The sequence below is a fragment of the Equus caballus genome, chromosome 12, assembly GCF_041296265.1.
Source record: "Equus caballus isolate H_3958 breed thoroughbred chromosome 12, TB-T2T, whole genome shotgun sequence".
Taxonomy (NCBI): Eukaryota; Metazoa; Chordata; class Mammalia; order Perissodactyla; family Equidae; genus Equus; species Equus caballus.
This window is the reverse complement of record NC_091695.1, coordinates 42,006,051-42,028,527: the sequence shown is the minus strand read 5'-3', so window position 1 is coordinate 42,028,527 and position 22,477 is coordinate 42,006,051. Positions and strand designations below refer to the sequence as shown.

Sequence of the window (22,477 nt, the reverse complement as noted above, 5' to 3'; positions counted from 1 at the left end):
ATCCCAACTCCAAGAAACTTTTGACCTCTTTGGAATCTACCATCCATTGATTTTGCCACACTTTTGCTGTTCCTCATCCCTTGGTGTCCTCAGGTCCCTCCTCACACAGTCTAAATTCCAGGTCAATTGTACAATCACTCCTTTGCATGAATAGACTCATTTATTCAGCAAATACTTGTTGAACACCAATTGTGTGCCAGACACTATTCTAGGCACACAAGACACATCGATGAACAAAACTGACACATTCTCTGTCCTCGTGGAGCTTATATTTTGTTGGTGGGAGACAAAAATAAACAAAGAAGTAAGTTATATTATATGCTGGAATAGTCGTTCTCAACTAGGAGCAATTTTGCCCCCTAGGGGACATGTGGCAATGTCTGAAGACAGTTCTAGTTGTCACAACAGGGGGATGGGTTCTACTGGCATCTAGTTGGTAGGAGCCAGGGATGCTGCTAAACATCCTACAGTGCACAGGACAGCCCCCAAGTACAAAGAATTATCCAGGGGCTGGCCCCGTGGCCGAGTGGTTAAGTTCGTGCGCTCTGCTGCAGGCGGCCCAGTGTTTCGTTGGTTCGAATCCTGGGCGCGGATATGGCACTGCTCATCAAACCACGCTGAGGCAGCGTCCCACATGCCACAACTAGAAGGACCCACAACGAAGAATATACAACTATGTACCGGGGGGCTTTGGGGAGAAAAAGGAAAAAAATAAAATCTTAAAAAAAAAAAAGAATTATCTAGATGTCAACATTGCCTAAGTTGAGAAACCCTGTTCTAGAAGGTGTTAATTAATGCGTTAGAGAAAAAAAAAAAAAGTGGAGCGGATTGGTGGAGGGATTGAAAGAGCGATGTGGGGTGGAGAGTGTGATTTTAAGTGAGCTGGTCAGGTCTGGGTCAACCTCATTGAGAAGGTGACATTTGAGCAAAGGTGTGAAGGAGGGAGGGAGACCAAGTGGGCTTCCTGTTTCCTGGAGGAAATTAAAGAAGCCAAGTGAGGCCACGTACTCTGCCGTGTCTCTGGTTATTGTGGATAAACTGCTCACGCTCCTAGCAGAGGCCAAACCTGTCCCTGGGGAACTCCCGTTCCCTCCACCGTCCAAGGCCATCAGCCCTGCAGCTCTCTCATTAAACAACGCAACGACACACCCGCTTTGACCTTCTTCCTTTCCCAACTGCAGTCTTATTTTTCTCTTTCCCTTTGCTGCAGAGCTCCCTGAAAGAGTTGTGTATTATCACTGTCTCCACTCTCCTCCCATTTTTCTCGAGCCCAAGAACTTCAGGCTTTTGCTCCCAAACTGCTCTTAATGTGGTCACCAGGGAGTCCCATAGAGTTACAACCGGTCAGTGCTCGGTGCTCAGCTCGCTGACCTGGGAGCCGCATCTGACACTATCGATCCCGCCTCTGCCTTGGTGTACGGTCTTCTTCAGCGTCAGATGCTCATCTGGTTTTCCTCCCATCTCTCTGAGACTCCTTTGCTGGTTCCTCTGGGTCTCCCAACCTCTACAGGAAGGCGTACCCCAGAACTCAGTCCTTGGTGATTTTATCCCATACCCTTCACCCAGCTTCCCCTAATGTTAACGTCTCACACAACCATAGGACACTTATCAAAACTAATTGATGAAAACTGTGAACAAATCTACAGATGTTATTTGAATTTCACTAGTAGGGCTCCCAAGAGCCCAAGACTTGACTGGTTTGGTTTTCTAACTGAAAGTCCCATACCCCCGAAGTCCTCTCAGCCCTGGGCAAACTGGCTGGCACCCACTTCAACAGTTTTTCCGCTAATGTCCTTTTCCCCTTCCAGGACTCAATCCAGGGCATCATGTGGCATTTAGTTGTCCTGGCTCCTTAGTCCCTTCTAATCTGCAACAGTTTCTCAGTCTCGCCTTTCACGACCTTGACACTTTTGAGGAGTACTGGTTGGGAGTATTGTACTGGTCAGAAAGTTCCTTAGTTTTGGTTTTAGGATGTTTTCTCATGATTAGACTTGGCTCACAGATTTTGGGAAAAAACCCCACAGAGTTGAAGTAAGGCAGAAATTTGATCTGTTTTATTCACTGCTCTAGATCTGAGTACCTGGGCTGTTGTAGGCACCAAATAACTGTTTGTTGAATGAATAAGGGAATGAATGGATGACTCTGTAGAAATTATTTAGTGTTGTTTTGAAGTTTTAAAATGTTAATATAAATACTATCTTATCATACATATTGATCTGAAGTTTTTTCCTTCAACAATATGCCCTGAAGATCCATTTTAGCATGCATAGAGTTACTTCACTCTTCTTTTATTCTATTACAAATAACTACAGTGGTTCTTGAGATGTTTCTCTTTGGTCCTGTTAGATTTTCTCACGGACAGAACTGGGGAAGAATCGCTAGACAGAGACACTTTTATGTGTTAGTGGACACTGATAATATGCAACTAAAGTGGCTGCACACATTCACAGTATTCCACCAGTGTTTGAAAGTACCGGTTCTCTCACGTCTTGCCGACACGCGACGATAACCTACAGAAGCGCAATAACCGCCTGAGGATGCCCGGTCACTCCCCGGACTACATCTCCCAGAATGCACTGCGGTCCCTCTGCCTACCTGGTCTGCGTGAAACGGCAGGACCAATCACTGACGACCTCAGGAAGGTGGCGCTGCCTTCACGCCTCACCTACCACTGGGGCGCCCAGAGCCTCGTGACTACCACTCCCATAAGCCACCACGGACTGGCCGGCCAGGCCACCATTTCAAGATCTGCGGGGGCAGGAGAGGGCCCGGAACTCCACTTCCCGGCAGGCAGTGCTGCCGGAGGGGCGGAACTCCGTTTCCCAGCAGGCTCCAGGCGGCGGGCGCCGCGGTGCCTTGTGTGGGATGTAAGCGCGGAGGTGGGCGCGGGGGACCCAGGCCAGGACTCTCCTTGGGATTTGGGGGGCTTGGCGTAGGAGCGCCTGCCCGACCGACTCTAGGGGCCTGGGGTATGGTTGCAGAGAGGGGGCGGGGCTGCCATTGGGGGTCCTCAGCGGAGTCCTAGGGGCGCACCCCCATCAGAGCCGGGGCTCCTGGGCTTGTGGGGGGCGAGGAGGCCCTACAGCCTAGGCTGAGGGGTCCCTCCGACGAAAGAGGGGGAACGGACGAGCGCAGGGTGAAGGGGGCGGGGAAGCAGGGCACGGTGTGTTGGGGGTGGAACCTTAGCCGAGGCTGGGAGGGGGCTCCCCGCCGCGCCCGCCCGACCCTCCCTCCCCCGGCTCGCCCGCAGGCCGAGGCCCGCCGCCATGGGGCTGAAGGCCGCCCAGAAGACGCTGTTCCCGCTGCGCTCCATCGACGACGTGGTGCGCCTGTTCGCTGCCGAGCTGGGCCGAGAGGAACCGGACCTGGTGCTCCTCTCCTTGGTCCTGGGCTTCGTGGAGCACTTCCTCGCTGTCAACCGCGTCATCCCTACCAACGTGCCCGAGCTCACCTTCCAGCCCAGTCCCGCGCCCGACCCTCCTGGTGGCCTCACCTACTTCCCCGTGGCCGACCTCTCCATCATCGCCGCGCTCTATGCCCGCTTCACCGCCCAGATCCGCGGCGCCGTCGACCTGTCTCTCTACCCTCGAGAGGGGGGCGTCTCCAGCCGCGAGCTGGTCAAGAAGGTCTCGGATGTCATCTGGAACAGCCTCAGCCGTTCCTACTTCAAGGATCGGGCGCACATCCAATCCCTCTTCAGCTTCATCACAGGTTGGAGCCCGACAGGTGGCAAGGGGCGAGAATCCTGTCTCACCTGGGAACCGTGGCCCACCTCTTCCCAACACTATGGGGTTTCTAGAGCCCTTTGGAGACCTGTAAGCCTCACGAGGCGGGGCAAGTGTGATTCTCCGCTTTGCAGCTACGAAACTGAAGCCCAGAGAGGGGAAGTGATGTGCCAAAGTCACACAGAATGGCAGAGCTGGCACTGGACCCCAGTCACTTGGCTCGAAACCCATTAGGCCACCGTATGCCCCCTCAGAACCCCCATCCCTGCCATGGAGCAGCTACAGGAGTCCTGCGGCCCAGCATGAGGCACAGAGGGCGACAGCAGAGTTGGGGAGTGAGGACCCAAATTGGGCTACATTTGAGACAGTTAAATGAAATACGTCTGAAAATGTTTTGAAAATGAACAGGCCAGAGGCTTCATCTCAAGAAGCTTAAGCCTTGGGGCCGGCAAAGAGCTTTCTTCTTTGCTTTAAGCCCAGTTGACTGGCAGTCAGGTCTCGGGGTGCCATATTGAGAAGGAAACTGAGGCTGTTTCTGACCTCAGCAGGAAGAGTACAGAGATAAATTGAGGAGTATCTGCCAGTGGGTGTGAGAAAAAAGAGCGTTGGCCAGTGTCCTGTTTTTGCTATCTGTGTTATAACCTAATAGGTGCAATAAAATGAGGAAATCCATAAATTAACAGAAATGTGTAATATGGTTGTAGAGAAAGAAAAGGGACAGGGTCAAAGGCTGGGTGGAGCTATGGAAGATCCCAGAAGGTCTCTTGTTGAGGATAAAGGATGTAAAGGGCAAAGGAGAGGCTTTCAACACGTAGGAGGAAAGGGATGGAGGGATGAAGGGTGGCAGTGTCTGAGGTTTGGAGCTGAGGGTGGGAGGGAGTATAGCCCCTCACTACCTGGCCCCTTCCCCTAGGCCGGAGCCCAGAGGACCCTCTTTAATTAGCTCTCCTTCCACAGGCACCAAACTGGACAGCTCTGGTGTGGCCTTTGCTGTGGTGGGGGCCTGCCAGGCTCTGGGTCTCCGGGATGTCCACCTGGCCCTGTCTGAGGACCACGCCTGGGTAGTGTTTGGGCCCAATGGAGAGCAGACAGCTGAGGTCACTTGGCATGGCAAGGGCAATGAGGACCGCAGGGGCCAGACTGTCAACGCGGGTGTGGCTGAGCGGGTATTGTCCCCCCACCCCAACTTGTCCCTTTCACACTCTCCACCCAAGCCACTCAAGGAGCTCTGCATTCTTGAGCCACACTCCCCTGTTCCCATCACCACCCATGTATGTCAGGAAGGGGACGCGGAAGGGCTCCTTTCCTGGCTGTCACTCCCTGGAGCAGGCTCAGGTGGCCGTCCTGAGACGTCTCATCTTGTTCTTCTCCAAGAGCTGGCTGTACCTGAAAGGATCGTACATGCGCTGTGACCGCAAGATGGAGGTGGCGTTCATGGTGTGCGCCATCAACCCTTCCATTGACCTGCACACGGATTCTCTGGAGCTGCTGCAGCTGCAGCAGGTGAGGCATGCCCATGGCACCCCGGGCAGGGTCATGTGCCCTCCCCGAGCTTCAACTTCCCCTTGTGCAACAAGAGCTAATCCTGGCCCGGCCTTTCCCAGGGCTCTTGGGAGACTGGAATTGAAACGTGAAAGGGCTTTGACTGCAATAAGGGGCTGGTTCCTGAATTCTGGCCCTTCCTACCTGGTGGGACGTCCCTGCTGGTGGATGTGCCACCTCTGCCTAGTAGACTGAGGACCCTGTCCCCCCCCCCCCCAACCCGGCTCACACCTCTCTCCTTCGGCCCCTAGAAGCTGCTCTGGCTGCTCTATGACCTGGGACATCTGGAAAGGTGAGTAGGGGGAAGTGGCCAGGCTGGGCCTCAGGGGGCTGGGGGGCCGGGGGACAGCCTGGACTCATGATCCTTTCCCAGGTACCCCATGGCGCTGGGGAACCTGGCAGATCTGGAGGAGCTGGAGCCAACCCCTGGCCGGCCAGACCCACTCACGCTCTACCACAAGGTGGGGACATCTCAGGAGGGTACAGAAGGGAGGCCCAACAGGGGCTGGGGTCCCCTTCTACCTGGGGACTGGGAGGGGCAGGTGAGAAGAGAAGAACTTTGTGTGTAATGGGGGTATCCCTCACCCAGTTCCCATTCTGAGTTTGCCACGTGCGTGTTCAGTGCAGTCATGGCTGTCTGAGGAGGGTTCTGGGGACCCCAGCCTGGGAGTGGTGGGGCCTGGATTTGTCCCCTCAGCCCTGCTTTTCCTGCTGCCTCTTGTCCTTCCTGGAGTATAACAGAGGTCACCTGTGGGGGGAGTACTGAGGAGAGGGTGTTAACTCAGTGGGGGTCAGGGGTAGGAGGGACATGGGGCTGGGCTTGGAAGCCTTTGGTGTTTGTGTAGGAGTGCCTGGGAAAGCCTGAGAAAGAGACATGCCCTGAGCTTGGAGGACAGGCCCCTGCCCTTTTCTAGGCCGTGGGGGCCTCCACCCCTGCGGTCTGACCCCGGCCTCAGCAAGCAGTCCTGCAGACCCAGGGGGGAACCCCTGGTGGAGAGGTGGAAGGGGCGGGAGGTGGTGTGATCCTCCTATTGCCTCGTCTGCTCTGTCCCCAGGGCATTGCCTCAGCCAAGACCTACTACCGGGATGAGCACATCTACCCCTACATGTACCTGGCTGGCTACCACTGTCGCAACCGCAATGTGCGCGAAGCCCTGCAGGCTTGGGCCGACACGGCCACTGTCATCCAGGAGTGAGGATGCCCCCACGGGGGCCTCGGCCCGCCCGCCCTTCCCCTTCCCCCCAATTTCCAACCACCCTCATCCAGGACTGCAGCCTGGCCCGTCCATCCAGTCCCTGGGCAGTCCAGGCCACCAGCCCAGGTGGTAGGGACCCCTGATGAGGGCCTCATGCCTCTCCCCTCCCCCTCTCATTTCCAGCCACCATCCAGCAGTGGAACCTGCACCCCCAGCCCCATGCCCCCTCCTCACTTTTGCTCTGGGCTGACACAGAGACCATCATTTCAGAGTGAGGACCCCAACCACTCACCCCGTCCCTGGATGACCCAGGAAAAGAAACCTGGGCGTCATCCCCCACCAGGTCCCAGGGGTTACCCCCGTGGCTGAGACCCCACAGTGCCCTCCTGCTCTCACAGCTACAACTACTGCCGGGAAGATGAGGAGATCTACAAGGAGTTCTTTGAAGTGGCCAACGATGTCATTCCCAACCTGCTGAAGGAGGCGGCCAGCCTGCTGGAGGCCGGCGAGGAGCGGCCGGGGGAGCAGACCCAGGTGAAGGGCCGCAGCCCCAGCCTGTGTGCACCCTCCGGCTGAGCGGGGCTCCCAGTCACAGCCGCACAGGCCGAGGGACTGCCTGAAGGAGGTGGCCCAGCGCGAGAGCTGTATTCTCTCCTGCAGTAGCCACAGTCCTGGGCCGGGGTTGGAGGGAGCCGAGGGTATTTTAGGGGTCTCTACCCATGTGCCTTCAGGCTCATGGGTGGAAGCCCATCTCTTTCAGGGCCAGGGCCCCTCAGTGGGTCGAAGGGGTGGGATGGGGGTAAGGGATGGTTCCATCCTTCTGCCATGTGCTGGCTAAGGGCTCGTTTTATAAAAGGAAGGAGGTTTTGCGAATTCTCTTCTCCCATGCTCACCTCTTCCAGAGCCAGGGCTCACTGCCTAGCTGAGGGGCCTGGCCTGTGCCCTCTGATGAGAGTGAGAAGGGCGTCTGACTTGTGCCTTCCTCTCCCCCTTGCCCAGGGCACGCAGAGCCAGGGGTCTGCCCTCCAGGACCCAGAGTGCTTCGCCCACCTGCTTCGATTCTACGACGGCATCTGCAAATGGGAAGAGGGCAGCCCCACGCCCGTGCTGCATGTGGGCTGGGCCACCTTCCTTGTGCAGTCCCTAGGCCGTTTTGAGGGACAGGTGAGGGGCAGCTGCGCAGGGTGGCCGGGAGGACAGGGAGTGACAGCAGCTGTAGAAGGGTCGGGACCTTTGTAGCCCTGAAGGGCATCTGCTCATCCCCTTTGGGTGCAGATGAGACGGGCACCTCGACAGTCTGGCCGAGGCCGGGTCCTGGGCTTCCAGCCGCTGGCCTGAAACCTCTTCCTCGGCCTGCCCTCCCCCTCCGGCCCAGGTGCGGCAGAAGGTGCGCATCGTGAGCCGCGAGGCCGAGACGGCCGAGGCGGAGGAGCCGTGGGGCGAGGAAGCCCGGGAAGGCCGGCGGCGGGGTCCGCGGCGGGAGTCCAAGCCCGAGGAGCCGCCGCCGCCTAAGAAGCCGGCGCTGGACAAGGGCCCGGGCGCGGGCCAGGGCGCGGTGCCCGGCCCCCCCCGGAAGCCCCCAGGGACCGTCCCAGGCACTACCCGCGGCCCCGAAGGCGGCAGCGCCGTCCCGGCGCCAACGCCCGCCGCGTCGCCGCCACCGGAGGGGCCGGTGCTCACTTTCCAGAGCGAGAAGATGAAGGGCATGAAGGAGCTGCTGGTGGCCACCAAGATCAACTCGAGCGCCATCAAGCTGCAGCTGACGGCGCAATCGCAAGTGCAGATGAAGAAGCAGAAGGTGTCTACACCTAGCGACTACACGCTTTCCTTCCTCAAACGGCAGCGCAAGGGCCTCTGAACTACCCCGGACTCCCTATCGGCCCACGGGGAGCCCGCCCCCAACCGGGGTGGAGGCTCCGCCCCAGCTCCCGCGAGCCCAGGCTCCGCCCCCTGCCCGGGCCCAGGAGGCCCCAACCCCACCCGGAACCGAGGCTGCGGGGCTGCGGGGCTGCGGGGCTGCGGGTCCGGGAGACCTAGGGCTCTGCCCCGTCATCGAAATATACGTCCCATCCCCCAGCATCCCAGCCGGCCAATGGGAACCTCATCCCGGGCCCCATCACCAGTCTTTAAAGGTCCAACCACGGGAATCAGGCTCAGCTCAGAACCGCTCTACCCGGCGGCCTGGCCAGTGCTGCTCAGGGTTGCTCTCACCCCTGGTCCGGGAAGCCCCCCCGCCCCCGCTCAGCCCCCAGGAGTACATTTTCGCTCTTCAGAATTTCATCCCTGGGATTCCAAGCACCCTACCCGCAAGAATTTAAGGAACGCTTCCAGAATTTGGAAATCCTAGCCTCCTCTCCCCCGAGCCCGGGGCACGAAGCTCCGCCCCTGGCCTGTGTGACCTCTGAGCCCGCCCCCTTCCTGACCAAACTGGCCCCAGATCAGAGCGACCTCTTTGCCGACCCTCTGGGAACCTCCCGGAGGTCCAGCCCGTCTCGGGGGACCCGGGAGGAAATCTGCAGGGGTTTGCGAGTGGGTGAGGGGAGCCTGATCGCTTCCTGTTTTGTACATAGATTTATTTTTCAGTTTCAAGGAAGATGAATACATTTTGTAAAAAAAAAAAAAGTACTTGTCCGTGTTTGATCTGGGAAGTTGGGGGGGCGGGGCGGGGCGGGGTCGAGCGCCCCCCTTTCCTCTGCCTTCTGGCCCTCTGGCCTCGGGCTCCCCACCTGTAGCGCGCGGGCACCGGGCGGCTGGCGGAAAGGCCTCGGCGCCGTCTGCCCCGCCCGGCCTCGGGGCTTCCCCTGGGCGCCGCGGGCCCGTCCCGCGGGCGCCTCCTCACGGCCGGGCGGCGGGGCATCCCCGCCTGGCCCCGCCCCGGGCCCGGCCCCGCCCCCGCGGCCTCCGAGCCACCGGCGGGCCCGCCCCGCCCCGCCCCGCGCCGCCCCGCGCCGGCTCCGCGGCTCCGCGGCTCCGCAGCTCGCGCCCGCCCGCCCGCCGGCCCGCCCGGCGCCGGGCCCATGGCGCTGCTGCGGGACGTGTCGCTGCAGGACCCGCGGGACCGCTTCGAGCTGCTGCAGCGCGTGGGGGCCGGGACCTATGGCGACGTCTACAAGGTGCGCCGGGCCGGGCGGGGGAGCGGCGGAGGGTGCCCGCTCGGCGCCCTGCGGCGGGCTCCAGCTCCCCGCCCCGCCCCGCCTCAGCCCTCTCCCCCTCCGCCCTGCAGGCCCGCGACACGGTCACGTCCGAACTGGCCGCGGTCAAGATAGTCAAGCTGGACCCAGGTGAGGGCCCGGGCCCGGGGCCTCTGCGCTGCAGGGCGGGCAGAGCGCCGCGCGGGCGCGGTGTGCGGGGCGGCGAGTTGACGTTTCCGAGACCCCCGAGAGGCAGGCCCCGGAGGTACTGTCGCCTGGCACCCGGCCGGCATGGAGGGAGGAGGCGCTCTGTGCCCATTTTGCAGATGGGGGCACTGAGTTAGGACGACCCCTATGCGGCCCCTCCATGATGCCCTGTGCTCCCCAGGGGACGACATCAGCTCCCTCCAGCAGGAAATCACCATCCTGCGTGAGTGTCGGCACCCCAACGTGGTGGCCTACATTGGCAGCTACCTCAGGTGAGGCTGCTTTACCGCCTGCCCACCTTCAGGCAGCCCCCGTGGGGCCCTGCCAGGTGCCCACCCCAGCTCTGTGTCCCTCCAGGAATGACCGCTTGTGGATCTGCATGGAGTTCTGCGGTGGGGGGTCCCTGCAGGAGATTTACCACGGTGAGGGCCATAGCCTTCTTCCCATCCCCCACCCCAACATGGGGCACGAGGGGAGAGCTGGGGCTCTGGACTTGGGCCCTTCTCCACTTCTCACTGGCTGTGTGACCTTGAGAGAAATGTTGTGCTTCTCTGGGCTCTGTATCCTAGACTATGCTGGGAAAGGATTGGCCAACACCCCTTTTGCCTAGCAGTGCCTGCTGCTTCCCCCACACAGAATGGCCTCAGCATCTCCCCCAGACCCCCGTGCCAGCTCTCACCCCTTCCATTTCAGCCACCGGGCCCCTGGAGGAACGACAGATTGCCTATGTCTGCCGAGAGGCACTGAAGGTAGCTGGGCCCATAAGGCTGCTCACACCCCAATCCCGGGGAGCTGTGGGCAGGGAGCCCAGCTGGCCAGTGTGTGGGGGAGGAGGGGGGGCTGGCTTGAGGGGCGGTGGGTCCTGGGGGGAAAGGGCCCCAGCCCTTTTGCCGGAAGCAGCCCATTTCCCTCTTGGCTCAGTCACTTCCTGTTTGGGGAGAGGGGAGGAGGAAGCCGCGTGGGTGGGGGGCCCCAGTCCTGGGAGGGGGCTCAGGGGAGGGGATGGTGCTGGGAGCTGCTCTCAGGGGCTCCTCTCTGTCCCCAGGGGCTGCACCACTTGCATTCGCAGGGCAAGATCCACAGAGACATCAAGGTAGGGGTCTGGCCGAGGGCATGCTGGGAGGACAGAGGAGGTGCTCAGGGGCGCCAGACGGGACCTCTCTCCTCCGTTCCCACAGGGAGCCAACCTTCTCCTCACCCTCCAGGGAGATGTCAAGCTGGGTCAGTACCCCGGGGACACAATCAGGGTGAGGGTTCCCTGGAAGTTCCCGGAGGCAGGGCCTGCACTCAGGTGCTGGGTGTCCGTGGGCAAGTCACTTTACTGCTTGAGTCTCAGTTTCCCCGTTTAGAAAGTGAACAGTCCTCCCTTCCTGTTAGAGGTTGGATGTGATTGGTCCAACATGGGACCAGGCGCTTGGTCAGGGAGAGAAGGTGGTTGACCTCTCCCGGGAGGGGGGCCTGGCCCTGCCTGGGCCCCGTGGCGGTTGTGACCCAGCCTAGGCAGCCTGCTGTCTGAGCCCTGCCGGCTGCACCCTGCGCCCTAGAGGTGGGTGGGTGAGCAGCCCGAGGGCGGGTGAGGGCAGCTCTTTGTCCCTGCAGCTGACTTTGGGGTGTCAGGCGAGCTGACGGCGTCTGTGGCTAAGAGGAGGTCTTTCATCGGGACTCCATACTGGTGAGGCTGCGCCTCGGGCTGGGGGGCGGGGCCACAGGTGGGGTACCTGGCCATCTCGTCTGTGACCCTGCCTCCAGGATGGCCCCAGAGGTGGCTGCCGTGGAGCGCAAAGGTGGCTACAATGAGCTGTGTGACGTCTGGGCCCTGGGCATCACTGCCATCGAGCTGGGCGAGCTGCAGCCCCCTCTGTTCCACCTGCACCCCATGAGGTCAGCTGAACACTTGCCCCTCGCCTGACCCCAAGAGTCCTACTGACCCTTGACCCCTGACCTTGTGCTCTCCACAGGGCCTTGATGCTCATGTCCAAGAGCAGCTTCCAGCCACCCAAGCTGAGAGACAAGACTCGCTGGTGGGCGCCCACGTCCCCCTGCTGGGGCCCCCTTGCAGCCAGGTCCCTTGGGGGTGGAGGAGCCCTCCCCTCTCTGGGTCCCCACAGCTCATCTGCGGGAGGGACCTGGTGTGGACGGGGGAGAAGGGCAGATGGTGATGACGGACGAGCTGCCATGTCGCAACAGCGGTATTGCTCCAGCCAGCTGCCCTCGGCCCCAGACTGGCTCCTTCCTGGGTGGGCCTCTGCAGTGGTGGCAGGTGGCAGCTGGCAGGATGCCCTCCTGAGGGCTAACCTGGGTCTGGGGTGGGGGGCTCTTGTGCCTACTAGGACCCAGAATTTCCACCACTTCCTCAAGCTGGCCTTGACCAAGAACCCCAAGAAGAGGCCAACGGCAGAGAAACTTCTGCAGGTGGGAGGCAGGGGCTGGGGGGGAGGGCTTGGTGCTGGGGAGCAGTGGCCAGGGACCAACCTGTGCGCCCCTCGATCCTCCAGCACCCATTCACAACCCAGCAGCTCCCTCGGGCTCTGCTCACACAGCTGTTGGACAAGGCCAATGACCCCCACCTGGAAACCCCCTCCCCGGAAGATTGTGACCTGGAGGTAAGGGAGGGGAGCTGGGGAAACGGATCTTGGCCTGGCCTGCTGTAAGGAGCGCAGAGGTGTGTAGGTCAAGGTCCCTTTAACTTGTCTATTTCCAGCCCAGGCAGCTTGCCTGCAGGTGAGCCCACCCTTCGGGATCTTCTTGCCTCCCAGTACCCCCGTGATAGGCTCCTGCCGTTGGCCCAGGCTGACCATGACCCTGGCTCAGCCATCTTCCGCTCGCTGTGTGACCTTCAGCCAGTTACTTGCCTTTCTGCTGGTTTTCTCAGCTGTGAAATGAGGGTGCCATTTAATCTCACGATAATTTCAGAGGGTTGATTGTGAACACAAAACACATCCACGTGTATAAATAAAGCACCTCAAAGGATGCCTGCGTGAAGCAAGCGCTGGGTGTGGGTCCCCTGTGTTCTTTCCTAGACTTATGACATGTTTCCAGACACCATTCACTCCCGGGGGCAGCACGGCCCGGCCGAGAGGACCCCCTCGGAGATCCAGTGTGAGTTGGCTCGGGCCATGTGTGGATTTGGTGTGGGGCCGTGTGTGTGGATTTGGTGTAAGGCCGTGTGTGGATTTGGTGTGGGGCCGTGTGTGTGGATTTGGTGTGGGGCCGTGTGTGCGGATTTGGTGTGTGGCCGTGTGTGTGGATTTAGTGTGGGGGTGTGGATTTCGGGGGCAGTGTTGCGTGGATTGGGGGCTATGTGTGTGCATGTGCTGGTGGGGGCTGAGTGTGTGGGGGTGGGAGGGCGAGGCGTGTGCATTTGGTGCGGGGGTTGTGTGTGTGGCTTTGGTGTGAGTGTGGGGGTCAGTCCTAAGACTCTGGCCCCCAACCGCTGTATCTGGGCCCCCCAGTTCACCAGGTGAAATTTGGCGCCCCACGCAGGAAGGAAACGGACCCCCTCAATGAGCCGGTGAGGGGCTGGCTGAGGGCGGGGGGTGGCGTGCAGCGTGGGCTGGGGGCTGCTGGAGGTCAGCGTCTGAAGTCGCAGAGCCTTGCAGAGGGGACCGCCTGGCCCTCAGGCCTGGGAGGGCTCCCAGCAGGCCTGTCCCTCCCAGGGACACGGCAGGCTGGCGGCTCCCTCCTGGGCCAAGTTCTTTTGGATAGCTGGCTGGAAGGTGGCAGGGTGACCCCGCCTTTCTAAAAAGTGGGCTGTCACACGCCTGAGCCCCCCGCCTTCAACGTGTTTCTCTCTGCCTCAGTCTCCGCGTCCGCCCCTGATTGTCTGACTCACTGTTCCCCTGCTCTCTCACCGTCTCTCATCAGCATCTCTCTTCGCTCCCACCATCTCAGTCTCATTCTCTCTCACTCTTTGTTTCTCTGTCCCTGTTTTTCTCAATCTCTCTGCTTCTCATTGTCTCTCTTTCTCTTACAGATCTCTTGTCTGCTACCATTTCATTTTCCATCTGTCTGTCTGTCCTCTCTGTCTCCCACAATCTCTTGATTGCCTCTCACAGTGTCTCTCTGCCTCTCTCCTGGTCTTTCTGACTTGCCTTCCCCACAGTGGGAGGAGGAGTGGACGCTGCTGGGAAAGGATGAGCTGAGTGGGTGAGTGAGGGAGAGGGAAGGCGCAGGGGAGGGGTTGGGGGCAGCAGAAAAGGCTGACCTCTGACCCCTTCGCCTGCCTGTCCAGGAGCCTGCTGCAGTCGGTCCAGGAGGCCCTGGAGGAAAGGTGAGGGGCTGGGCCTGGAGGAGCGGGGAGGCCCCCGTCCTGGGGCCCAGTCACATGTCATGCCTCGTCTGCAGGAGCCTGACTATCCGGCCAGCCTTGGAACTCCAGGTACAGGGTGGGAGGAAGCTGGAGCTGGGGCTGGGGGCAGTGCTGTAGAGGGCACACTTGGGGTGGGACACGGTTACAGGGTGACCTGCTCACAGCCGGGTGGGGCCCCGTGACCCTCCTGCCAGGAGCTGGACTCCCCCGATGACGCCATGGGCACCATCAAGCGGGCCCCATTTTTGGGGTCGTCCCCCTCCGTGCCCCCAGCTGAGGACCCTCTATCCAGCCCCCCAGGTAAGTCCCAGGCCTGGGGGACCAGGCGGCAGGCCCAGGTTGGAGGTCCTGGGCTGGAATTCACGGCGGGTCTGTGCCTGCAGGAACCCCGCCCCCACCTCTCCGAGGCCCTGACAGCCCCCCAGTGCTCCCCACCGCCTGGGCCACCATGAAGCACCGGTTGGATCCTGAGGTGAGGGGGTGCTCCCGAGGGGCTGGGGAGGTGGGAGGCTGCGGATGTCATCTTGGCCCTGACTCCTTCCCTCTGTCCCAGAGATCGTCCTGCCACGGGCTCCCCCCGACCCCCAAGGTGCACGTAAGTGTCTGTCCCGCAGCCCCGCTGCCCACAGCCCTGCCCGCTGCCCAACGCCTCCTCCTCAGCCTCGTCTCCCCACAGATGGGCGCCTGCTTCTCCAAGGTCTTCAATGGCTGCCCCCTGCGGATCCACGCTGCTGTCACCTGGATTCACCCTGTCACCCGGGGTAGGCCAGGGGCAGGAAGGAAGCAGGGGCCTGGGGGTGTCCAGCTTGGGCCAGGGGGTGTGACTGACCTCTGACCCCATCCCCAACCCTGCAGACCAGTTCCTGGTGGTGGGGGCCGAGGAAGGCATCTACACCCTCAACCTGCACGAACTGCATGAGGATACACTGGAGAAGGTGAGGCCGAGCTGGCCGTGGGGGGGCAGAGGGCCCCGGGGGACCTCGGGGGCTGACGCCCTGTCCCTCTGTGGCCTCCAGCTGATCTCGCACCGCTGCGCCTGGCTCTACTGTGTGAATAACGTGCTGCTGTCGCTCTCAGGTACCAGTCGGTCGGGGCAGGTGGGGCGGGGCCTGCACCCGCCCACCCCTGCGGCTCCGTGAGCCTCCCCCTCTCCCCCCCCCCCCCAGGGAAATCCACGCACGTCTGGGCCCACGACCTCCCAGGCCTGTTCGAGCAGCGGCGCCTACAGCAGCAGGTGCCTCTCTCCATCCCTACCAACCGCCTCACCCAGCGCATCATCCCCAGGTCAGGGACTGGGGAGCGGGGGCGGGAGGCGGGGGCAGGGGGCACAGCCCGGGTGGAAGAGGGCCTTGCCTGTTTCTGTTGTGATCTTAGACATGTCGCTGTGCCTCCCCAAGCCTCAGCTTCCCCATCTGTCCGTGCGGTCGATAGCCCCCTGCCCCTGTCCCCAGGCCTGTTGGGGGGTAGGGAGACAGTGGACATGCAGGCGCTTTGCTGCGGGAGCTGTGCTCGCGAGGCTGCGGGGCAGACGGGTGCTGAGCACTGAGCGCTGTTACAGGCCAGGTCTTACGCTGGCCGTGGAGGTGATGAATCAGATGAGTCCTTGTCACTCGGCCCCTGGTTCTGAGGTGAACTCGAGGGAGAGCTGGGAGGAGGCCTCAGAGAGGCCAGGCGAGCTCCTGGAGTTTGAAAGTGCACAGAAGTCTTCCAGCAGATGAGTTAGGGAACAGCATTCCAGGTAGTGGGAAGAGCAAGCACGAATGCCTGCAGGTGGTCTGGGGAGTTACAGGTGTTTGGCCTGAGGGAGGAGGGTGGAGCAGCCTGAGAGGAAGCTACACGGGTGGCAGAGCCCTTCCTTTGATGCCAGGCCCAGGATTCGGGCTATGTTCATCTGGTAGTAGTGCCGTGAGCATTTTAGAAGGGTCTCTCTGTGTGTCGTCAGGATTCTTCCTGTTGCAGGTGGTTCACTCACTGGCTTAAGCGCAAAAGGGAATTTCATGGCTCCTGTAACTGAAAGTCCGGGAGTAGGGTTAGCTTCAGGCCCGGCTGGATCCAGGCTTACACGGCATAGTCAGGAATTTTCCTGCCTCTCCTGGCTCTGTTGTCCCCTTGTCACCCTCATTCTCACTAGGCTTTCCTGTGCAGTGAAGGCTGCCTGCAGTCCCAGGCCTGCTTTCTATTAGCGAGCAACCCTGTGGAACTAGTATTTCCAAGTAATTCCCACAAAAGTCCTGGGGCCAGTCCTCACTGGTCCAGCTGAGGTCCAGGCCCACCCTTGAGCCAGTGTTGGTGCCCAGGGGACAAGGAGCTTGGGGGCCAGGCCTGGGTCACGTGCCCTCTCCTGGAGCTGGGGGGAAGGAGAGAGGGGCTTTTCGGGACAGATGAAAACAAGAGGCATCTGCTGGCCGGCAGATGATAGGGACTAGGCTACCAGATGGTGACAACTGGACAGACCCGAGCAGGATGGAGGAAGTGGTATTGACAGGAGTTAGGGACTGATAGGAGTGAGTCTAAGGGAGAGGGAGGGATGGGGAGACCTCCAGAGGAGCAGAGTGGGTTGTGTGTTTTATAAGGCACAGGACATCCAAGGTAGAGTCCCTCATTCAGTCATTCAGCAAACACCCACTCAGCACCTAGGATGTTCCAGGCAGTGTTCTGGGGGCATGATATGCGTCTGTGAACTAAAGTGACCCTTACATTCTCCAGACCTTCTTGTCCAGAGAGACAGACAACAAACAATCCAACAAAAAAGGAGTATATTCTGTGGTGGTGCGTAGAGGGGAAAGTGCTACATGAAGAAGAGCAAGGAGAAGGAGGGCCAGGAGGGGTGGGGCTCGGCTTGCGGTTTTAAACAGGGTGGTCAGGAAGGACCTCGCTGAGATGGTGCTGTTTGAGCAAAGACTTGGAGCAGGTGATGGAGCGAGCCCTATTGAGTTCTGGGGGAAGGGCATCCCAGAGGGCGGGCACAGCCAGTGCAAAGGCCCTGAGGCAGGAGTGGGCCTGGCCTATTTGAGGATCAGCAAGGAAGGAAGCTGGCGTGGCCAGATGGATGGAGTGAGGGGGCGATGATCTGGGAGGGCTCTGTGGCCACATTAGGCATTTGGCTTTGAATCAGAGCAGCCTGAGGGCCCCTGCAGAAGTGACAAGGACTGAGGTTTTCATGGGTCACTCTGGCTACTGTGTTGAGAACAGACTGGAGGAGATGAATGTGGAAGCAGGAGACCTGTCAGGAGCCAGGTGCAGTCAGCAGGTGGGAGGTGACGGTGGCTTGGACCGGGGTGGCATTGAAGGAGAAGAAAAGTAGTGGGATTCTGGTTTTATTTTGAAAGTGGAACCAGCAGGATTTCCTGACAATTGGTGGATGGAAGAGAAAGAGGAGTGAAGGATGACTCCAAGGTTTGGTTTTCAGGCTAGGCAGCGGAAGGATGGAGCTGTCATCAGCGGTGGGTGGAGCGGAGTTCAGTGTTGTCACACTGAGTTTGAGATGTGCAAGCGGGGCCTCTGTCAGCTGTTGGCTGGGCGAGGCTGAGTTCAGGGGCGGGGGGCTGTGAGCTTAGACACTGTTATGACCAGGTGGCGGGTGGCAGCCAGAGGGCCAGGCAGGGGAGGCCAGGCTGGTGGCCACACCAGCTGGGGAGATGGGGCCCAGCCCTTCCTGCGGCGTGCTCACTCCGGGACTGCATCTGGAGCTCTGTGGCCTCAGGGCTTCCTGAGTCCTGTCCCCAAGCGAGTGTCTGCTTTGGCCCAGGACCTGCAGGAAACAGGCCCATCAGAGCCCCAGCCTGTCACAGGCAGCATTGGGCCTGTGTCTGGGAAACCCCGGAGTCACAGAGTACACTTCAAATGTAAAGAGTGGAGAACCAGAATGTTTGGAGATAAAAACAAATACAAAAATATTTGCTTCTGTCCCACCCAAAGGCCAGTTGGGGAAGAGAGGAGAAGGAACTGGGGAGACAGAAGAGAGAGGACAGAGGAGCAGAAAGAGAGAGAGAGAGAGAGACAGGCGTTGGCTTCCTCAGTGGGGCCCACATCCTGGTAGAGGGCGCAGATAGGACCTGGGTCGCCAGGGGGAGGTGACAGGGCTGCTGACATGTGGCTCTGTTCCCCAGAGGAAGAAACAGGCTCAGAAAGTCCCCTGGGGTCTGGGGAACAGCCAGTAACCAAGACAAGGACCCCACTTCTCCCCAGGCCCCAAGGGGAGCGACCCACTGGCAGCAGAGGGCAGCTGCTGGCCTTTCCTTGCGAGTCCTGACCTCCTTGGGCCTGGGTGCCCCTCTGTGACCTGGGCCTTCCATGCTCTTGTTTCTTCATTCATTCCTTCATTTATACCCTGCCATCGGCTAAAAGGGATTTCAAGGACTGGAGATAGGTGCAAAGTAGTCCTTCAGGATGGTGACACCCTCTGTGAGTGCCGGGCTCTGCTGTACGCCCTCCCCCGTGTCAACTCATATAATCCCCACCGGGACCCTCCGAGGTGGGCGCCCGTTAGCCCCATTCTACAGATGAGGGAATCGAAGTGTGCAGAGGTTAAGTGACATGCCCAAAGTCGCACAGTTAGAGGTAATTCTGTGCCCCAAACCCCTGGACGGGACAGAGATGCTGCGGGCTGCAGAGGTGGGTGCCGCAGCCACGAGACCAGCTCCGGATCCTGTGTCCTTCACAGCTGTGTTACCCGGGCAAGTTGCTTTGCCTCTCTGAACCTCAGTCTCTCACCTGTAAGGCGGGCAAGGCCCGTGACGCACGCCCTGGTTGTCACTTCTACAGGCGCTTCGCCCTGTCCACCAAGATTCCTGACACCAAGGGCTGCCTGCAGTGTCGCGTGGGTAAGGGCTGCGCAGGGTGGGGCCGGGAGGGGTCGGGGCGCGGGGGATGCCCAGTGCCCATGGCCTGCCTCTCTCGCAGTGCGGAACCCCTACACAGGCAGCACCTTCCTGCTGGCCGCCCTGCCCACCAGCCTGCTCCTGCTGCAGTGGTATGAGCCGCTGCAGAAGTTCCTGCTGCTCAAGGTGGGGGGCGGGGCTGAGGCCAGGGGACCCTCGGGCGGGTGGCAGGGGGCTGGAGAGGGGACGTGGAGACCTGAGCACCCCTGCTGCCCCCAGAACTTCTCCAGCCCCTTGCCCAGCCCAGCAGGGATGCTGGAGCCGCTGGTGCTGGACGGGAAGGAGCTCCCGCAGGTGTGCGTAGGGGCTGAGAGCCCCGAGGGGCCTGGCTGCCGCGTCCTGTTCCATGTCCTGCCCCTGGAGGCCGGCCTGACGCCAGATGTCCTCATCCCACCTGGTGAGCTGGAGGGCTGGGCTGCTGCACACGCGGGGATGGGGGGTGTGTGTGTTTGAGAGAGAGTTCCCCACAGCCTGTGGTCCATGGAGACCTTGGGGGCCCAGAGCTCCCAGCCTCCCTTCAGTTGGGCTTCCGGAAAAGAGCTCATTAGACCAGAGGGCTCAGCGGCTGAGGAAAGGCGGACCAGCACTGCAGGGGCCGCAGGGACAGAGCCAAATGGGGCAAGGCAGGTGCTGGAGGCCTCCATTCTGAGCGAGGGAGCAGGACCCTGGATGCGGGGACCGCTCAGGGTTGCAGCGCGAGTGGCAGAGGGTGATGGAGGAGGGAAGGCCCCAAGCTGTGCCCCGAGTGGGGTCTCACATGAGATTTCACTCTTAATCCTCACAAACGGCCCCACATCAGGCCCTTGTTACACAGGAGGAAACTGAGGCTTGGAGATTTGAGGTCACACAGGACTGAGTCACGAAGCCTGCTTCTCCATCCTCCCGCGGCTCCTGGGGACTCTCCCTGTTCCCCAAGGGCCCGAGGATGCTCGCTTCCTTCTCAGCCTCGGTTCCCCAGCTGGGCAGCGACATTAGGGATCCTGACCCTACCGAGCCGTTGTGAGGCTGAGATGTGCCTGTAGCCAAAGGCTGGCTGCAGCCTGTCACCTGTGTCCTGCTCCTGGGGCCAGAGCAGGGCTGGTGGCTCAGCCAGGCCTTGTGTCCCTTCTCTGCCTGCAGATGGGCTCCCAGGCTCGGCCCAGCAAGTGATTCAGGTGGACAGGGACACAATCCTAGTCTGCTTTGACCGTGAGTGTCCGTGGGGTTGCGGCAGGGGGCAGCGGAAGGTGGGGTGGGGGAAGCCACGTGGGTCTGCCTCCCCCTCCCCGCCCATCAGCCCTTTCCCTGTGCAGGCTGCGTAAGGATCGTCAACCTGCTGGGCGAGCCCACGGCCACACTGGCGCCTGTGCTGACCTTCGACTTCTCCATTGAGACTGTGGGTGAGTGAGCCGGACACAGGTGGAGGCGGGGGTGTCCCCAGCCTGGAGCATGTGATATGGTCCAGGGGCTAGGGGCTGGCAGCAGGACAAGGAGGCAGGTCTCCAAGCCCCTCGTGAGAGCCATCCTGGTTACCTGCAGTCCATGAGGACCTCTGTGGCCCAGCCCTGGGCCTGGAGTGTGGCTGGGGGACCCAGCATCCTCAGGGCAGGCGCAGGGCTGATGGCAGCGTGGCCCCTCCTAGTGTGTCTGCAGGACAGCGTGCTGGCCTTCTGGAGCCACGGGATGCAAGGTCGCAGCCTGGACACCAATGAGGTGAGTGGGACTCAGGAACCTGGCTGCCCCCCACCGGGTTGTCCCCACCTCTTAGGAGTGGCCTCAGTGCCCCTTTTCTTCCCAGGTGACCCAGGAGATCACAGACAAGACGAGGATCTTCCGAGTGCTTGGGGCCCACAGGTAGGAGGGGTGCCCGGCTTCCCCTTCACCCGCCCCCCCCCTCCCCAGGCCACATGGCCACACCCAGTGTCTTCCCGCCCTGCTCACTTCCAGCTCTCTCTCCCCTCAGAGACATCATCCTCGAGAGCATTCCCACCGACAACCCAGAGGCTCACAGCAACCTCTACATTCTCACGGGCCATCAGAGCAGTTACTGAGCGGGCCAGGCACTCCCCCGCCGCGCCCCATGCCTTAGCCACAGTCCCTTTTAGGCAAAGGGCCCCCTCCCAGATCAGAGGCGCCCAGGCCCCGGCTCTGCTGGTCTAAAGGGCAGAAATGATCCTGAGAAGAGTTTGGGGGCAGGGCAGGGTGAGGAGGGGAGCCCACCCACGCCTCTGCAGTAACTGGACCAGAGGAAGCTGCTGTCGCCTCCCCCTCCCCCACAGGCAGCCCAGTCCCTAGTGCCCCGTGGCAGGGGCCCTGGGCAGGGTAGGGCGGGCCCCAGGGGATCCATTCCATTTTGTTCCACATTTCCTTTCCACTCTTCCTGCCAAGAGCCTGCCCCTGCGCCTTGTCCTGGGGAACACGGTATTTAAAAGAGAGACTATATTGATATTAAAGCTGGTTTAATTTTATTCCACTGGTCTCTCTGGGTCTGGGGGCGCTGAGCCCACTGCCTCATCTCCTTCCTTCTTCCTTCCACCTCCCTCCCTCCCTCCTCCTTCCTCCCTCCCTCCCTCCCTCCCGCACATCCTCTGTGGCACCAGCTGCTGTGGATGCACCATGGAAGGGGAGCTGGGCAGAGGTGATGGGGAGGCCCATGGTGCCAGCAGGCCTCTCAGGGGCACTGTCTTCCTCCGCTCCCCTGCTCAGGATGAGCCCTCAGCTCTGCAGTGCGAGGCCTCTTTTGTGCCCAAGGAGTCATGCAGATGAGGGGGCCCCTGAACAAAGGGACTTTCATCTGGGACAGCGCTGCCTCATATGGGATCTCACCAGGCGGCCTGTGGAAGGCCTGCTCCACCCAGCCACAGGGAGGCTGCTGGCCTAGGGAGAGCCTGCCACAACCTGTGTACCCTGCCCAGGCCTGGGGCTGCCTCCCTGCCTCCCACCTGCTGCCTCTGTGGACTCTGTCAGGCCCTGATTACTGAATACAGGCATGATCTTCATTAGACTCAGCAGATCAGCCCGTGTCCGTTCAACAAGTATTCCCAGAAGGCCTCCTAGTGCCCGGCCCTGGGCTTACAGAGGGGTCACTACCAAGCTGGACCCCTGCTGGAGCCAGCCTCTTGAGGGCACGTCCGTCCGCCCACAGCTCACCTTGTGCTTTGCTCTGTCATTCACCCACGTTTCCCTCTTAGAGAGCTCCGCACCCCAGGCATGGACCAGGCTCTTGACCACAGCCTTTGGGCAGGTGAGGCCGAGGAGGCAGGATGGCAGCTGGCCTTGAAGGAGGGGTCGGGGGCACAGGCAGGATCCGGCTGCAGAGAGTGGGGGTCTGGGGGCGGGAGAGCAGGGAAGGCCCTGGGTCTGGGGGAGGAGTGTGAGCCGAGTTTGGCCCGATCATTTCCCTTCTGATGTTCAGGCCAAGTGTTTGCATGAGGACTTCTCTACACCTGGTGGGCCGTTGGTAAATATTTAATAAATGAATGAAACGATGAGTGGGTGGGTAGTTGGC

At 60.8% G+C, this 22,477-nt stretch overlaps 2 protein-coding genes across 9 annotated transcripts; both read left to right on the top strand.

The window, feature by feature from the left end:
- The first annotated feature begins 2,707 nt into the window (after nt 1–2,707).
- On the top strand, nt 2,708–9,085 carry MEN1 (menin 1). Of its 4 annotated transcripts, XM_070230102.1 has the most exons (12): nt 2,738–2,867; nt 3,251–3,711; nt 4,683–4,891; nt 5,100–5,228; nt 5,519–5,559; nt 5,641–5,728; nt 6,323–6,461; nt 6,544–6,570; nt 6,647–6,734; nt 6,862–6,997; nt 7,463–7,627; nt 7,839–9,079. In XM_070230102.1, coding segments are annotated over exons 1-12 (1,968 nt in total). In that variant the 5' UTR covers nt 2,738–2,865; the 3' UTR covers nt 8,322–9,079. The 4 variants fall into 4 exon arrangements, with proteins under 4 accessions (XP_023510135.1, XP_070086203.1, XP_023510134.1 ...); XM_023654367.2 differs by lacking the exons at nt 6,544–6,570; nt 6,647–6,734 and having other exon boundaries at nt 2,708–2,879; nt 6,323–6,459; nt 7,839–9,085; XM_023654366.2 differs by lacking the exons at nt 6,544–6,570; nt 6,647–6,734 and having other exon boundaries at nt 6,323–6,459.
- A 303-nt stretch (nt 9,086–9,388) lies between these two features.
- MAP4K2 (mitogen-activated protein kinase kinase kinase kinase 2) lies at nt 9,389–21,437 on the top strand. Of its 5 annotated transcripts, none has more exons than XM_023654364.2 (32): nt 9,389–9,576; nt 9,687–9,744; nt 9,983–10,073; nt 10,159–10,223; nt 10,495–10,550; nt 10,847–10,894; nt 10,980–11,022; nt 11,401–11,473; nt 11,551–11,682; nt 11,760–11,822; nt 12,132–12,213; nt 12,297–12,404; nt 12,822–12,900; nt 13,254–13,312; nt 13,904–13,947; nt 14,033–14,071; nt 14,146–14,179; nt 14,305–14,410; nt 14,494–14,582; nt 14,664–14,705; nt 14,787–14,871; nt 14,966–15,045; nt 15,127–15,187; nt 15,277–15,394; nt 18,875–18,933; nt 19,013–19,116; nt 19,210–19,387; nt 20,110–20,178; nt 20,283–20,369; nt 20,612–20,682; nt 20,768–20,823; nt 20,933–21,437. In XM_023654364.2, the coding sequence occupies exons 1-32, from the start codon at nt 9,481–9,483 to the stop codon at nt 21,018–21,020; spliced, it is 2,463 nt and encodes an 820-aa protein (XP_023510132.1). In that variant the 5' UTR covers nt 9,389–9,480; the 3' UTR covers nt 21,021–21,437. The 5 variants fall into 5 exon arrangements, with proteins under 5 accessions (XP_023510132.1, XP_070086181.1, XP_070086178.1 ...); XM_070230080.1 differs by having other exon boundaries at nt 9,687–9,859; XM_070230077.1 differs by having other exon boundaries at nt 9,394–9,576; nt 10,371–10,550.
- Nucleotides 21,438–22,477: the final 1,040 nt, after the last annotated feature.

What these genes read in the sequence shown, in the direction of transcription:
- MEN1 (XM_070230102.1), top strand. An exon ending in CCTCTTCAGCTTCATCACAG is followed by an intron (nt 3,712 to 4,682) that starts GTTGGAGCCCGA and finishes CTCCTTCCACAG; the next exon opens with GCACCAAACTGGACAGCTCT. An exon ending in TAGGCCGTTTTGAGGGACAG is followed by an intron (nt 7,628 to 7,838) that starts GTGAGGGGCAGC and finishes CCTCCGGCCCAG; the next exon opens with GTGCGGCAGAAGGTGCGCAT.
- MAP4K2 (XM_023654364.2), top strand. Translation starts at nt 9,481, where the DNA reads ATGGCGCTGCTGCGGGACGTGTCGCTGCAGGACCCGCGGGACCGCTTC. An exon ending in CCTATGGCGACGTCTACAAG is followed by an intron (nt 9,577 to 9,686) that starts GTGCGCCGGGCC and finishes TCCGCCCTGCAG; the next exon opens with GCCCGCGACACGGTCACGTC. An exon ending in CGGACCCCCTCAATGAGCCG is followed by an intron (nt 13,313 to 13,903) that starts GTGAGGGGCTGG and finishes CCTTCCCCACAG; the next exon opens with TGGGAGGAGGAGTGGACGCT.